We start from the raw sequence: 17,072 nt of genomic DNA, 5'->3' as shown, positions 1-17,072 counted from the left end.
AACCAACAACTTACCGCTGGTTTGGTGCTTGTTCACTGGGACGATTCTAACTGAAACATCCTCCCTCGTAAGCAAGCTACGCAAACCAGCCAATAAGATGCCATGTTGAGTAGGTGAAGGCAAGACAAAACTAAAACCAAAAACCCATTGGCTTAACAATAAAGTGGCAAGGGGAATCACCAATATAACCATGTTACATGTAGGTAGTAGGGGTAAAAGTGACTAGGCAATCAGGATCGATAATAAACAGAGTGTGAAAGAGTGTGAAAGTGTATCAATGTGTGAGTGTGTACGTGTGTGTGTGTGTGTGTGTGTGTGTGTGTGTGTGTGTGTGTGTGTGTGTGTGTGTGTGTGTGTGTGTGTGTGTGTGTGTGTGTGTGTGTGTGTGTGTGTGTGTGTGTGTGTGTGTGTGTGTGTGTGTGTGTGTGTGTGTGTGTGTGTGTGTGTGTGTGTGTGTGTGTTGGTGTGTCAGTGTAGTATGTGTGAGTGTGTGGGTAGAGTCCACTGAGTGTGTATTGAGCAGGTACAAGAGAGTCAGTGCAAAAAACTAAACAGAAAGGGGTCAATGCAAGTAGTCTGGGAAGCCATTTGATGAACTGTTCAGCAGTCTTATGGCTTGTGGGTAGAAACTGTTCAGGAGCCTTTTGGTCGCTGACTTTGCCTCTGGTACCGCTTGCCATGTGGAAGCAGAGAGAACAGTCTATGACTTGGGTGGATGGAGTATTTAACCATTTTTAGGCCCTTCCTCTGACACCACCTGGTATAAAGGTCCTAGATGGCAGGGAGCTCGGCCCCAGTGATGTACTGGGCCTTACGCACTACCCTCTGTAGTGTCTTAAGGTTGGATGCCAAGCAGTTGCCATACCAGGCAGTGATACAGCCAGTCAAGATGCTCTCAATGGTGCAGCTGTAGAACTTTTTGAGGATCTGAGGGCCCATGCCAAGTCTTTTCAGCCTCATGAGGGGAAGAGGTGTTGTCCATGATAGTTCCTTAGTGATGTGGATACTGAGGAACTTGAAGCTCTCGACCCGCTCCACTACAGCCCTGTTGATGTGAATGGGGGCGTGCTCTGCCCTCCGTTTCCTGTTATCCACGATCAGTTCCTTTGTCTTGCTGAAGTTGAGGGTAAGGTCATAGACGGAAAGCTCATAGACTGCCAGGTCTCTGATCTCCTCCCTGTAGGCTGCCTCATCGTTGTCAGTGATCAGACCTACCCCTGTTATGTCGTGGGCAACTTAATGATGGTGTTGGAGTCGTGCGCGGCCACGCAGACGTGGGTAAACAGGGAGTACAGGAGGAGACTAAGCACGCACCCTTAAGGGGCAGGTGTTGCCTACCCTCACCACCTGGAAGTTCAAGATCCAGTAGCAGAGGGAGGTGTTCAGTCCCAGGGTTCTTAGTATAGGGATTGTCAGGTTTTGGCCAAGACTGTTCGGGTTTTGGTCACTAGATGTCCCCATTGCACCTTTTTTGTACCTTTTGTTTTTCTTGCTCTAATTATTGTTTGCACCTGTAGGTCATTCCCTTGTTAGTATTTAAACCCTGTGTGTTCCTCAGTTCCTTGCTCAGTGTTTGTAAGTTAGCACCCAGCCCCAGCCCAAGCCTTGTTTTATACAGATATTTCTCTTGTTGGATTTTCCAGAGGTTCTCTGGTTTAGTTCTTGTGTATTATTTGAGTAGTCTTTTGAGGTTTGTTTTTCCCTGCTGTTTTTTACCACTTTGTGGAGTTTCTTTTGTATTTTGGAGGATTTCCATTTTGTGCCTCTTGGCTTTATTTTTGGACATTGTGGATTTAGTTTCTTTGCCTGAAGATTTTGTTCTTTTATTAAACCACCATCTCTAGTACTGCTGTGTCTGCCTCATCTTCTGGGTTCTGACGATTATTAGTGACCGTTTCTCGCACCGGGTCCTGACAGGGATGCTCTTGGGGGGCACTATGGTCTTGAACGATGAGCTGTAGTCAATGAACAGCATCCCCACCTAGGTGTTCCTACCATCTTTACTCCCCACGCATGCAAAGCGTTACCTCACCCTCCATTTGGCAAATCTAATCAGAATTATATCCTCCTGATTCATTGTTACAAGCAAAAACTTAAAAAGGAAGTACCAATACGGATTTGGTCCGATGAAGCAGATGCTAAGCTACAGAACTGTTTCGTTAGCACAGACTGGAATATGTTCGGAGATTCATCCGATACCATTGAGGAGTTTACCACATTAGTGACAGGTTCATTAATAACTGCATCGACGACATCATCCCTGCAGTGACCATACTTACATATCCCAACCAGAAGCCATGGATTACAGGCAACAACTGCACTGAGTTAAAGGCTAGAGCTGCTGCTTTCAAGGAGCGGAATACTAATCCGGAAACATAAGAAATAATGAACCATCAAACAGGCAAAACATCAATATAGGACAAAGATCAGATCCTACTATAATGGCCCTGACGCTCGTCGGATGTGGCAGGGCTTGCAAACTGTCACTGATTACAAAGGGAAAGCCAGCCCAAGGGAAACCTTTCCAGGTGGGAAAGGGCAGTGTGGAGTGCAACAAAGATAGCGTCAATTGTGGATCTGTTGAGCCGGTAAGGGAATTGGAGTGGGTCTGGAGTATCTGGGATGATGGTGTTGATGTGAGCCATGACCAGCCTTTCGAAGCATTTCATGGCTACAGATGTGAGTGCTACAGGGTGATAGTCATTTAGACAGGTTATCTTGGCAATGTTGGGCAATGTGAAGACACTTTCCAGCTGGTCTGCGCAAGCTTTGAGTACACGTCCTGGTAATCCGTCTGGCCCTGAGGCTGAGTGAACGTTAACCTGTTTGAAGGTCTTACTCACATCAGCTACGGAGCGTGTAAGCTCACAGTCGTCCGTAATAGCTGGTGCTCTCATGCATGGTTCAGTGTTGCTTGCCTGGAAGTGAGCATAGAAGGAATTTAGCTCTTCTGGTAGGCTCGCATCACTGGGCAACTGGTGGCTGGGTTTACCTTTCAACCCCTACCAGGCAGGCTCTAAGGCCAGAACTCTTTGACAGCCTCCATGCTGGCTGCTACTCCTCCTCAGGAACAGCCTGCTGCTAGGTGAGTCTGGTGTCCCTCTTTAGTTCAAAATACTTAATGACTTCATTAGAGCTACATTTTTTTGCAGTTTTACAGCAAATTTTCTGCAATTCTGATGATTTATTTTTGCCACGGGGTGGAGATAATTTTTGAAGTTTTATAGCTAATCTCCTGCAATTCTACGCATTTTGTAATGACTTATGCCATATGATATCTGAGTGAGAATGACTAACAAAATCATTGTGGGCCCCCTAAAGGTCATGACCCCTGGGCACGTGCCCTGCATGCCCAATCGGTATTCGGCCATGATTACTACAAGTTTAGATAGCTGGCTAGACTAACTACCAATCTATAAATTGTTAACTGACATGGCTAACTCAGTGACTGTCAGTGACTGACATAACAAGAGAAAAAGTGCTGACGCACAACCAAATTTCTTAATTGCACCTTGTGTATTCTGCTATTCTTACTGTTAATGTTAAGTTGAGACCCCGACTAAGTAATAATAATAATAGTAGTTTTTTTGGGATATGGGGCCGCATATCGGCCAGGGCCCCTAATCGGCTGCTTATGTCACTTATGCCTAGAACTGGCCCTGCACACCAGGCTAAAGAGGCTTCATCGAAATTGGTTCCTAAATCAGCTTGAGTTCCAAGCAAGGGATGGGGATCTTTGAAGCTTTCTCCACCAGAGAAAATATTAGAAGAAACATTTATATTGAGGAACATTTACCCTGCAGCAAGATAATGATTAATGAAGCAAATCTTTAAACGAGTAAATTAATTCTGCCAAATGTAGATGATTTGACCTTGATGATACAATTACAAAAGTTTATCAAAAACAAGTATTTCGTGTTATTATTATTATAACTATTATTATTACTTTATTAAGCCTAATAGACGATAAACAGATGATAATTCACTCTCCAAAATGAACCCATTCATATATTTTTTTTTACCTGTTAGATTTTATACAAATTATGCCATATTTTTCGTCACCAAATGATGTCAGAGTAGGCGTATACAAGTTTCTGTTCTCCTCTACCCCACTGCTACTGACTGTGGCCTGGAGAATGAAGGGAGACGCTTCTCAGTTGTGAGATTACGTTCACAAAGGAAACTGGTAATGCTAAGAAAATATTAATTGCGCGTTCGCTTTTCTCAATCCATAAATGCTGACTTAAATTTGTAGCGTTTTCAACTTGTTTGCCTCTAATATTACAATCATGAGGGAGTAAGGAATTAATATTTGTCGGTGCGTGGAGCTTGTTCGTTTCCACAAAACGCTCCTGATTTTTCCAATGATTATGGCGTCACATCTGGAACACTTTCTCTCTTTTTGAATTCCAAATGTTGAAAATATGAACGAGATCATGTAGTCGTGAAGCTGGCATTTGGAGAGCCGTTAAACATCAGGAGCGGGTGCTGAACATGCCCATGCAGCTGTTTTCACAAGGTATCTAAATGAGTGCTTTCTGGAGTTAATGGACAACTTTTCGCTACACCAATGAATGATTGGAGTGGAGACGAATTTCTGGAAGATGCAATAGCTGAATATGATAGGAACTAGGAAGGGCAATGAATGCAAAACTAGGGATTTGGAAACGTTCCATACGCGTTGTGCTCTGGACTAAAAACTCATCCCCCACTTTACCTGTGCGTCCCAAATGAAAAAAGTTGTGAGTCGGTAGGCGGCGCACGTTCATACCTATGTTTTTCACTTCCTTACTTCATTTGAACAGAAAACAAAAACGCAGGAATGAGTCGGGGTCGTCCGCACTGGCCAACACGATCTACTGAATCACAACTATTTCGTACTGAAACTTCGTGACTGGGGACGCAGTATCTTGTTCCAGCCATGATTCAGGCTACCTTTGGGTGACATACCCAGCTTTTTAAAGCTTGTTGTTCATAGAAGGAGTGAATGTGGACAATTATGTTAGTTCCGTCCTAACACACTAAAGAATAATGAATAACTATTTTGGGGGGGGAATATCATGAGATTTTGCTGATCCTCACCGCAGAGTCAAGACATCGATCATTCCCTGAGGGTGATCTACATAACTATAGGTTAAATTGCGGTCACTCAATGCGATCAGCTTCGATTCACCTGGCAGTTTCGATTGTAAATTATGATGAAGCTCAGTCGGCAATTCACTGTTTTTGGAAGTGCCATATTCTGTGTTGTTATCTTCTCATTGTACCTGATGCTGGATCACCTGCAATTAGACCATACCAAAAGTCCAAACAACGGTGGGGATAAATTGCAAAATGTAAGTTTTTCCATTTCCTTGGCTGTTTGGTTCAGATAAGCTACTTATTTTCTCACTTTTTGCAGTCTAGATCAGACATGCATGTATAAGATCGTAGCGTATAACTTGAGTGCAACGTTGTTTTTACACGGTTGCACAAATATCAATGACTTTATAAAGTAGCCCATTTCCTCAATATCCTATCTATGTTGTGTAGGCAATCACATAGAGAACTGGCGTTGTTTGGCTGCTGTAGGCTTACTGATTAGCCTACAATGTTATAACGTTACATTGTAGGCCTATCCAAGGTTCCAGACAATGTAAACACATTTTCAACTAAAGGCTGTACATACTATCGTTGTGTTACATGATAGAGTTATTGTCTTGCAACAGATATGGTTCCAATGAACACACACACACAAAAAATGCATATTGAGATCTTATCGTGGGCCGGGTTGTGTGTTGCATAATTCCATTCCTGAATGAGTGAAAACTAGTCTTCCTAAGCATACGGGTTGCCTCCCACAATATTAACAATGTTCCAGTATACACCTATTATACACCCAGTGCTGTTGCCCTAGGTCTGAGATTTCTGAGACTAAGTGAAAACTGGTAAAAGTGGTAATGTTTGTGTAACAAGAAGGTGACTGACCACTTGTTTTCTATATAGTAGTCATTTCCACTTCCTGTCATTGAATTCTTAAAAAAATAACCCTATATGCATTGACACTTTGTATTTGTCGCCGTGGATGGCATAGGTCCTCATTTTGGTAACCCTACAATAATGTTACTTTTATAAAGGTTTACAAATACAATTTATTGGCAGTCAATTAAAATATTAATAGACTCATTATAGCTCATTTATAAACATTCATTGCATAATTATATGCATACTGTATTGTATAAAGCCAGTAAACTTGTTCTCCCCTGTCCCTCCTTCTCGTTCATCAGGGCCAGTTGTCCATCCTGCAGGATAAGATTGACCGCTTGGAGAGACTACTGTCAGAGAACAATGAGATCATAGCCAACATCAGGGACTCTGTGATCAATCTGAAGGAGTCGGTCAAGGATGGCCGTGGGGGTCTTGACAGCGGGAACATGAGCCAAGGGCCCTATCTAGAACTGCTGGCTTCGCCTCCACTGGTCCTCCCTATTGACTCACAAGACTGTCAATTTGCGGCAAGGGAGTTCTCCAAGCCAGCAGATGGGGTGCAGGTAAGAGTTTTATAAGGTGGATACAATGAGAAACAAACAGTTCAGGTATTCGTGTAGCAACATTGTTATAGGATTGAACTGCGATCGGATCTGTTCAACATACTCCAGGGAAAGTTTGAAGTAAACAAACCTCCATGCACACAGTTAACTGCCAGTGTTTATTTTTATTGAACTCTGAATTTCACCTCTTTTAATAAGATATATCATTATATAAAGAGACACCATAATGATGTCATTACCATGATGCCAACCTTCCATGCTGAATTGCTCCCACCATCAGTGTAAAATATGAAGAAAATATGAAGAAGAAATAGGACGATACTTATTGCAATGTGTCGTGGTTATGGTGTTGAAATGAAGGACAAATGTTAAAACCATTACACTACCATTACACTACCACTGCCAATAATATGTTATTGAATATTTTTCCAATTAATATTATGAGCACACAGACTGCGTAATGCAATAGTATACAGGTCGAATGAATTCAAACAGGTGTAATCTGAAAAGGTTTGGTTATATTATCTGGTCTGGTTGGACTATCCTTTTCCTTTCCAGGTTGTCCATCAAGTCAGGTCAGGTATTGAATGCCAGCTTATCGGAAATGCTTCTGGTTGTATATGTGGGAAACGTAAAGGGGACTGCAGTTTGACTTGAGAGACAGGTTTCTTTATAAAGAGTTAATACCTTTAGTTACAGTTAAGTCACTCTATACACAAGAATGTCACAGATTGAAAAGAAACCTTTCACTCCTGTGCTTAAATAGACAGAATGAGACACCATATGTCTGTATATACATCAGGGCTCATCAACTAGATCCAGCCACGGGCTGATTTTTTCATGAGTGGATGGTCGGGGGGCCGGAACATAATTACAAATCATTTGTAGACTGCAAATTGACCGCAAGAAGCCCAAACAGATATAATGTTTGACTAAAACATAATAATTTCAAACCTTGCTTACATTTATATACGATCACCCGTCTCTCTATTATGCGTGGGCCTACTTGGGAACAGATTTCTTAAATTAAAATCACTTGGAGCTGATTTCCTGGTGTTTTTACAGTCTTTTATGTCCAACAATGAAAATTCCCCCAAATAATAATACAAAATAATTAATATACTGTATATATATATATATTTTTTAAACTAATTAATTAGTTTATTTATTTATTTTGCTCAAAAGACAAATAAATAAAATCACATTTGGCCAGCTGTCCGCCAGTTGGGGAACCCTGATATACAGTATATCTCATATTTGTTCTTGACATCAATCATGATAACAAGCTAATTTCTATGATTTAAATTCCTGTTATTAAAATCATGGCTTTAGTCAGTGGCTCTCGTACCATAGAGCAGACATTATTTAATATTGTCCTCTTTGTATCACATTCCATTCATTCCATCATTTTATTTGGCCAAAAGACAAAGAGACATTTAAGTTAGTGTGAGTCCCAAAGAAACACCAAGCGGTCTCAGTTTGCGGTAGAATTTCCATCTCTCACTTGCATTCTTCTGACCTGCTGATGTCACAGATATGACTGTTATCGTACACATATTTTCATGAACAGATTCACTGCTTTCTTTTCTCTGTGGTGGATTAGGCACTTGACTGCCACTGTGACTTAAAGTAAACACAAAACTGAATCAAATACATGAAACTTCCTTCCTTGAACAAATTCAAGAGTACATAGCCTAATAAAGTTTGGCTTTGCTGCAAACCATACATTTTAGTCATTTAGCAGACGCTCTTATCCAAAGCGACGTACAGTAGTGAGTGCATCTAATTTTCATACTGGTTCCCCGTGGGAATCGAACCCACAACCCTGGCGTTGCAAGTGCCATGCTCTACCAACTGAGCCAGGCGTGACTCCATTGACCTCAAGAATATCCCACTATTTGTTTTTTGTTGTTTATTTTTCAGTTGCTAGATGTGTATGACCTCCTGACCTTTGACAACCATGATGGGGGAGTGTGGAAACAAGGCTTTGATATCACCTACCAGGAGAATGAATGGGACAGCGAGCCACTGCAAGTCTTTGTTGTTCCCCACTCACACAATGATCCTGGTAAGCAGTGCACTACTTCTGAGCGTTAAACGGACATTACACTCCAAAATCAGGTTGTAGTTTACACAATTGATGGCGTGGTACATGGATTTATCTTGACACAGGACTACTTTAGAGGTTTGAAAACATTTGTAAAATGTTTATTTTGGAGTATATTGTCCCTTTAAAGCTAACCTGGAAACACTGCACATTGTTCTCTGACTTCTTTAATGCTTTGTTTTCTCTACTTAATGCAGTCACACCTTGTGCAAACAGGAAGCAAGGCGTGGGCCGCTCCACAGCAGAGTCAGGATTCATATTTCATTGGTTACCAATGTAATTAGCACAGTAAAAATAACAGTTTTGTCATACCCATGGTATACGGTCTGATATACCACGGCTGTCAGCCAATCAGCACCCAGGGCTCAAACCACCCAGTTTATAATGTGGCATAGACGGGTTGCTTAATTATACAACATGAAGATGTGTGTGGTGTGGCACCACTACTGTAACAATGGAGAAAGAGACCTATCCTATCGGTTTTGACCATCAGTGTGTTTGACCTCTCATTATAAAAAAGGGCTTTCTGCTTTCTTTCTTTCAAATGGCCTGATATTTATTGACAAGATGACATAGAGCAATTGATGAAAGTCTTGTCCTGTTACCTTTAGAAAAAATATATACAGTACCAGTCAAAAGTTTGGACACACCAACTTATTCAAGGGTTTTTCTTTATTTTTACTACTTACTACATTGTAGAATAATAGTGAAGACATCAAAGCAAATCAAAGAAGCCACCCTTTGCCTTGATGACAGCTTTGCACACTCTTGGCATTCTCTCAACCAGCTTCATGAGGAATGCTTTTCCAACAGTCTTGAAGGAGTTCCCACCTATGCTAAGCACTTGTTGTATGCTTTTCATCCACTCTGCAGTCCAACTCATCCGAAACCATCTCAATTGGGTTGAGGTCGGGTGATTTTGGAGGCCAGGTCATCTGATGCAGCACTATCACCCTCCTTGGTCAAATAGCCCTTACACAGCCTGGAGGTGTGTTTTGGGTCTTTGACGTGTTGAAAAACAAATGATAGTCCCACTAAGCGTAAACCAGATGGGATTGCGAATTGCTGCAGAATGCTGTGGTAGCCATGCTGGTTAAGTGTGCCTTGAATTCTAAATAAATCACTGACATTGTCACCAGCAAAGCACCCACACACCATCACACCTCCTCCTCCATGCTTCACGGTGGGAACCACACATGCGGAGATCATCCCTTTACCTACTATGCGTCTCACAAAGACACGGGGATTGGAACCAAGAATCTTACATTTGGACTCATCAGACCACAGGACAGATTTGCACCGGTCTAATGTCCATTGCTCGTGTTTCTTAGCCCAAGCAAGTCTCTTCTTATTGGGTCTTCCTTTAGTAGTGGTTTCTTTGCAGCAATTCAACATGAAGGCCTAATTCACGCAGGGTCCTCTGAACAGTTGATGTGTCTGTTACTTTAACTCTGTGAAGCATTTATTTGGGCTGCATTCTGAGGTGCAGTTAACTCTAATGGCCTTATCCTCTGCAGCAGAGGTAACTCTGGATTTTCCTTTCCTTTGGCGGTCGTCATGAGAGCCAATTTCATCATAGCGCTTGATGGTTTTTGTGACTGCACTTGAAGAAACGTTCAAAGTTCTTGAAATGTTCCGTAGTGATTGACCTTCATGTCTTAAAGTAATGATGGACTGTCGCTTCTCTTTGCTTATTTGAGTTGTTCTTGCCATAATATGGACTTGGTGTTTTACCAAATAGGGCTATCTTCTGTATACCACCCCTACCTGGTCACGACACAGCTAATTGGCTCAAACGCATTAAGAAGGAAAGAAATTCCACAAATTAACCTTTAACAATGGCACACCTGTTAATTGAAATGCATTCCAGGTGACTACCTCCTGAAGCTGGTTGAGAGAATGCAAAGAGTGTGCTCCCTGTTCACCCATGACTACATGGCCAGGCACGACTCCAACACCATCATTAAGTTTGCCCGACGACACAACAGTGGTCGGCCTGATTACCGACAACGATGAGACAACCTATTGGGAGGAGGTCAGAGACCTGGCCGTGTGGTGCCAGAATAACAACTTCTCCCTCAACGTGATCAAGACAAAGGAGATGATTGTGGACTAAAGGAAAAGGAGGACCGAGCATGCCCCTATTCTCATCAACGGGGCTGTAGTGGAGCAGGTTGAGAGCTTTGTTCCTTGGTGTCAACATCACCAACAAACTATCATGGTCCAAACACACCAAGACAGTCGTGAAGAGGGCACGACAAAGCCTATTCCCCCGCAGGAGACTGAAAAGATTTGACATGGGTCCTCAAATCCTCAAAAGGTTCTACAGCTGCACCATCGAGAGCATCCTGACTGGTTGCATCACTGCCTGGTATGGCAACTGCTCGGCCTCCGACTGCAAGGCACTACAGAGGGTAGTTGACTCTGTACTGGTTCCCCTGTATATAGCCTCCACATTGACTCTGTACTGGTTCGCCTGTATATAGCCTCCACATTGACTCTGTACTGGTTCCCCTGTATATAGCCTCCACATTGACTCTGTACCGGTTCCCCTGTATATAGCCTCCACATTGACTCTGTACCGGTTCCCCTGTATATAGCCTCCACGTTGACTCTGTACTGGTTCCCCCTGTATATAGCTTCCACGTTGACTCTGTACCGGTTCCCCCTGTATATAGCTTCCACATTGACTCTGTACTGGTTCCCCTGTATATAGCTTCCACATTGACTCTGTACTGGTTCCCCTGTATATAGCCTCCACATTGTGTACTGGTTCCCCTGTATATAGCCTTCACATTGACTCTGTACCGGTTCCCCTGTATATAGCCTCCACATTGACTCTGTACCGGTTCCCCTGTATATAGCCTCCACATTGACTCTGTTCCGGTTCCCCTGTATATAGCCTCCACATTGACTCTGTACCGTAACACCCTGTATATAGCCTCCACATTGACTCTGTACCGTAACACCCTGTATATATCCTCCACATTGACTCTGTACCGTAACACCCTGTATATATCCTCCACATTGACTCTGTACCATAACACCCTGTATATAGCCTCCACATTGACTGTGTGCCGTAACACCCTGTATATAGCCTCCACATTGACTCTGTACCGTAACACCCTGTATATAGCCTCCACGTTGACTCTGTACCGTAACACCCTGTATATAGCCTCCACGTTGACTCTGTACCGTAACACCCTGTATATAGCCTCCACATTGACTCTGTACTGGTTCCCCTGTATATAGCCTCCACATTGACTCTGTACTGCTTCCCCTGTATATAACCTCCACATTGACTCTGTACCTTAACACCCTGTATATAGCCTCCACATTGACTCTGTACCATAACACCCTGTATATAGCCTCCACATTGACTCTGTACCTTAACACCCTGTATATAGCCTCCACATTGACTCTGTACCGTAACACCCTGTATATAGCCTCGCTGCTGCTGCTCTTTAACTATTACTGCTGCTCTTTTATTATTATTTTTTTTACTTAACACTTATTTTTCTTAAAACGGCATTGTTGGTTAAGAGCTTGTAAGTAAACATTTCACTGTAAGGTCTACACCTGTTATAATCGGGGCATGTGACAAATACAATTTGATTTGATTTGATTTGAAGTTGTCAATAAGGCGGGGGTGGCTATTTTGAAGAATCTTACTTTTTGATTTGTTCAACACTTTTTGGGCTACTGCATGTTTCCATGTGTTATTTTATAGTTTTGATTTCTTCGCTATTATTCTACAATGTAGAAAATTGTAAAAATTTTAAAAATGTACTGCTACTGTGTATATATATCAGAAAAAGAACACAATTGATCAGTCACATCAGAAGCCTGTTTTTAAACATTTCCTCAATAGTACATTTTGCACAGAAACAGCCTTTTAATGTTGTGTTGCAGTGTGACTTAAAGGCGTAGTCCCTCACTAGACATTCCAGAGACTAAGGCGTTAGTGTAGGCACTAAGAGTAGTCAGTGCTGAGCGTTTGTCACATCACGTGTAAACACAGTAGCAGCATCTGCAGCCCAGTAACAGCCAAGGCCAGCCTATTCTTTGTGCCTGAGATTGGGTAATTCTTCAGTAACCCAAGCTGGCTTTCTGGTTTAACTGGGCTGGTTCTCCCTTAGAGTTGTATACAGTAGCTAATGACAATACTCACACCCTTGCACAGTTTAAAAGCACTCATGCCTGTGTGCCTTCTACTGAATTATTTATCCTATTTAATCTTGCAGAGGAAATACTTTTTTGAATGCATTGATTTTCATTGGACATGTGATGACATTATGTTGTTAAATCAATGGATGTGGCAAATTGATTGAACCACATGTTCTGCTCATTCACCTGATGATGATGGCTTTATTGACTCTATGGCAAACATACACACAGACAGACAGACAGACAGTCTACAGTTGTAATGTATGCTCTACCACTTTGTCATATTTGTCCATTTGCACGTTCTCAGGATGGCTGAAGACGTTTGACGACTACTACCGGGACCAGACCCAGCACATCCTGAACAACATGGTGGTGAAACTCCACGAGGACAGCCGCAGGAAAATGATCTGGTCCGAGATCTCCTACTTCTCCAAGTGGTGGGACAACATCGACGACCAGAAGAGAGACGCTGTCAAGAGGTAGTCTGTCTGTCTGTCTGTCTCTGTCACTCTAGCTTCAAGGTGATACTGAAATCAATATGAGCAGAAAATCACTTCTGGTTTATGTTATTGTGTTGTTGATATAGCTTGGCTGCTGTAAACGTGGAATCTAATTCCTCAGTGGATTTACAATAAGATTCCGATGCTCCTCTGGTATTCCCATTTTAATTAAAGCAAGGTTATGCCTTGCTTAGGGGCAGCGGTTTTATAGGGTTTCTAAAAAAAATTATTAAATTAGAAATGACCCACTGGACAAAAACTGGTCAAATCAACGTTGTTTCCACGTCATTTTAACAAAAAAAAAGATATGTGACAACTAGGGTTGGGTGGTATCCAGATGTTCATACCATCATACCATTTCTGTACCATACCGGGGTCTACGCTATTACCGGAAGTGCACACAAGAAGCACTATTTTTTGACGCACAAAACAAATGAGGCAACAGGGATGTTGATCCAGGAGGGGATTGAATGTCTCTGCTGTAACCAAGAAGCTTGATCTTGACATCGAGACACTTAGCTAGCAAGTTAGCAAACCAAATGCATAGCTGGAGCCCTGAGCCGGATACAATTTATTTGACACTTAGATTTAGATTTCTTACAGTTAAAATTGACTTACACTGAGTGTACAGAATATTAGGAACACCTTCTTAATATAACGTTGCAGCCCTTTTTCCCTCAGAACAGCCTCAATTCATCAGGGCATGGACTACAAGGTGTGGAATGCGTTCCACAGGGATGCTGGCTCATGTTGACCCCAGTGCTTCCCACAGTTGTGTCACGTTAGATGGTTGTCATTTGGGTGGTAAACCATTATTGATACACGGGAAACTTGAGCGTGAAAAACCCATCAGCGTTGCAGTTCTTGACACACTCCAACCAGAGCCTGGCACCTACTACCATACCCCAATCAAAGGCACTTCAATCTTTTGTCTTGCCCATTCACCCTCTTAATGGCACACATACACAATCCATGTCTCAATTGTCTCAAAGCTTAAAAATCCTTCTATAACCTGTCTCCTCTTCTTTATCTACACTGATTGAAGTGGATTTAACAGGTGACATCAATAAGGGATCATAGCTTTCACCTGGATTCACCTGGTCAGTCTATGTAATGGAAAGAGCAGGGTGTTCCTAATATTTTGTACACTCAGTATATAGTTATAAGCAGTGGCATAGCATGCACTCCTGCAGCCGCAGCGAGGGGAAATACCCCGGTATACGGTATAAACGGTATATTGCCCAAGCCTAGTGACGGCGTAAGGGAACGTAAGGGATTTTCGTAATTTTTTCGCCTAACTTTTAAAATAAATCCTAGTTTACAGTAAAAAAAAATATTACTCTGCCTGGTAACAGGAGTAAACTGGTTTGAATTGCCTTAACCAGCCAAACTGACTATGGTCTTGAGGTCCTCAAATCAATTTTGTTTGTGAGAGGCACATAGGTTAACACATGTTCTCGCTCACTCTGCCTCAGTCTCTTTAGCCACTTAATAATTCAAAATAGGATGTAATAAATGTATCACTAGTCACTTTAAACAATGCCACTTTTTATAATGTTTACATACCCTACACTACTCATCTCATATGTATATACTGTACTCTATACCATCTACTGCATCTTGCCTTTGCCGTTCGGCCATCGCTCATCCATATATTTATATGTACATAGTCTTATTCATTCCTTTACACTTGTGTGTAAAAGGTAGTTGTTTTGAAATTGTTAGATTACTTGTTAGATATTACTGCATGGTTGGAACTAGAAGCATAAGCATTTCGCTACACTCACATTAACATCTGCTAACCATGTGTATGTGAACAATACAATTTGATTTGATTTGTCCCCTTGGGAATGTAATGGTTGCCAGTCAGTGGTTTCTCTGGAAGTGACATGGAGGGGGATTCAGAGGGTTCTCTACTTCAGAAAACAGCCCCAAAAGCAAGAAGCAGGGTGTCACAAATGTTGTGTGCAAATGCTGTGTGCATTGGCCATGCTCACAACGAGCTACTGACGGGTAGGGTTCAGCAGCTAGCCTTGGGGGATACACAAACTGTGTATGAAATGCAATAAACATTTCAGCTGCAGGTTAGAATTCCAATTAGGAGCACAAGCAAACAGCCTTAAGATGAAGAATGGAGGGAGATCTAACACAAATATTTACTATTGTGTACTATATTGATTTGATGCGGAGGGAGTTCTAAGCAAACCAGATCAATTTTTTTTGTTGAGAACATTCTGTGTTTACAATTTCTTTTTGAGTGTCATTGCTTATGTAATAACTTGTTTTCTTTGCATGTTTTATTTTATGTCAGCAAATTGAAGGTCTGGCGCTTAATGATAAAATGTTCCCTGTTACAGTACACGGAGTAGCATTGCTCGAGAAATTCGAACAAACGACCTCATTAATTCTTTAGAACTTTTAGAATTGGAAAGGGACATGTTTTTGAGCGGCGTGTTTCGGTTTGTTGAAGGGACGTGTCCATCCGTCCTCGTTAGGATGCGGTGTTGCTATCTGCTCAGTGAAGATGGCACCTGCTTTCACCACTCCAACTTTTCAACACCAGGACAGACCTACACGACACACCACTTCCACCTGTCCAATCATAGAACAATGAAGGAAACCTTCTGGTGATTGAATGATGGCAGAGAAATATCACATTTCCGTGGAGAGAAAATAAAGAGCAATTTCAACTTGTTATTATGAAAATTGCTGAGTCGTTGTCCTTTGTTTTGCTTATCCATGCTCTTATTTAAGGGGCTCGCCAGGGACACATTAGGGAAGTTTGCAATTGAAATATGCTCGGCGAACAGATAAAAGATGCTGAATCGCAATCATAGCAAGGTTTCCTGTCCTACAGAGAGATGGGAGTAACTCCTTAGGTGGTTGATTTTACTCTTAGGACTTAGGAGTAAGACAATTCAACAGCTACAGAGGAGAAGATGGTTCTTGTTGTCGCAATAAGTAGGGCCCTGATTTTTTTTCTCAGCCACACATGAGGTGATGTCTCGTACCACTAAGGGTGCGTTCGTAAATTCACTCTGGCCATCTACACCAATTTCAGAGCACTCTCGTCTGAGTGGGCCAGAGCACAGAATAACTGATGAATTTACAAACGCGAAACCCCCTTCTGAATATGACCGGTGTCAGTAAACATCTGCAAAAAAAACATAATTAAATTGTTGCCAACCCCACAGTTACAGTCACCAACGCTCTAGATAACATGAAAACTAGGGAGAGTAAAATGGTCATAGTGAGGTGTTCTCTCATTTGTGTTTGGAAGTAGCTAGCAAGCTAGCCAACTTTAGTCAGTTAACTTGGGTGCCTGACTCACGTTGTGAGGTCACAACGCTCAAATCAACCCTACTCCTCAGCCAGAGTGTCCAGTGTGTGCTCTGAACGCTCCGAGATTTACAAACGGACAGTTCCTCTGTGTAGATTAGAGAACCTTCCAGAAGGACAACCGTCTCTGTAGCACTCCACCAATCAGGCCTCTATGCTATAGTGACAACGCTCTGAATTTATGAACGCCCAGAACGCACTCTGGCACTCCATAGTGAATTTACAAACACCCTAAGATCTATTACACCTTTAGGATTTACAAACACACCCTAAGATCTATTACACCTTTAGGATTTACAAACACACCCTAAGATCTATTACACCTTTAGGATTTACAAACACACCCTAAGATCTATTCCACCTTTAGGATTTACAAACACACCCTAAGATCTATTACTCCTTCTAGGATTTACAAACACACCCTAAGAT

At 42.1% G+C, this 17,072-nt stretch overlaps 1 protein-coding gene across 1 annotated transcript in view; it reads left to right on the top strand.

Moving 5' to 3' along the window:
- The first annotated feature begins 4,124 nt into the window (after positions 1–4,124).
- LOC129811727 (alpha-mannosidase 2-like) overlaps positions 4,125–17,072 on the top strand; it is a 52,292-nt gene continuing 39,344 nt past the window's right edge. Inside the window, exons 1-4 of the mRNA XM_055863280.1 lie at positions 4,125–5,336; positions 6,267–6,530; positions 8,454–8,598; positions 13,112–13,283. Coding sequence (XP_055719255.1) covers positions 5,196–5,336; positions 6,267–6,530; positions 8,454–8,598; positions 13,112–13,283 — 722 coding nt within the window. The 5' untranslated portion in view covers positions 4,125–5,195. The remainder of the gene's footprint in view (positions 5,337–6,266; positions 6,531–8,453; positions 8,599–13,111; positions 13,284–17,072) is intronic.

This window comes from Salvelinus fontinalis, chromosome 2 (assembly GCF_029448725.1).
Source record: "Salvelinus fontinalis isolate EN_2023a chromosome 2, ASM2944872v1, whole genome shotgun sequence".
Lineage (NCBI taxonomy): Eukaryota > Metazoa > Chordata > Actinopteri > Salmoniformes > Salmonidae > Salvelinus > Salvelinus fontinalis.
The sequence above is the reverse complement of the archived record's forward strand: the minus strand, read 5'-3'. Positions and strand labels throughout refer to the sequence as shown.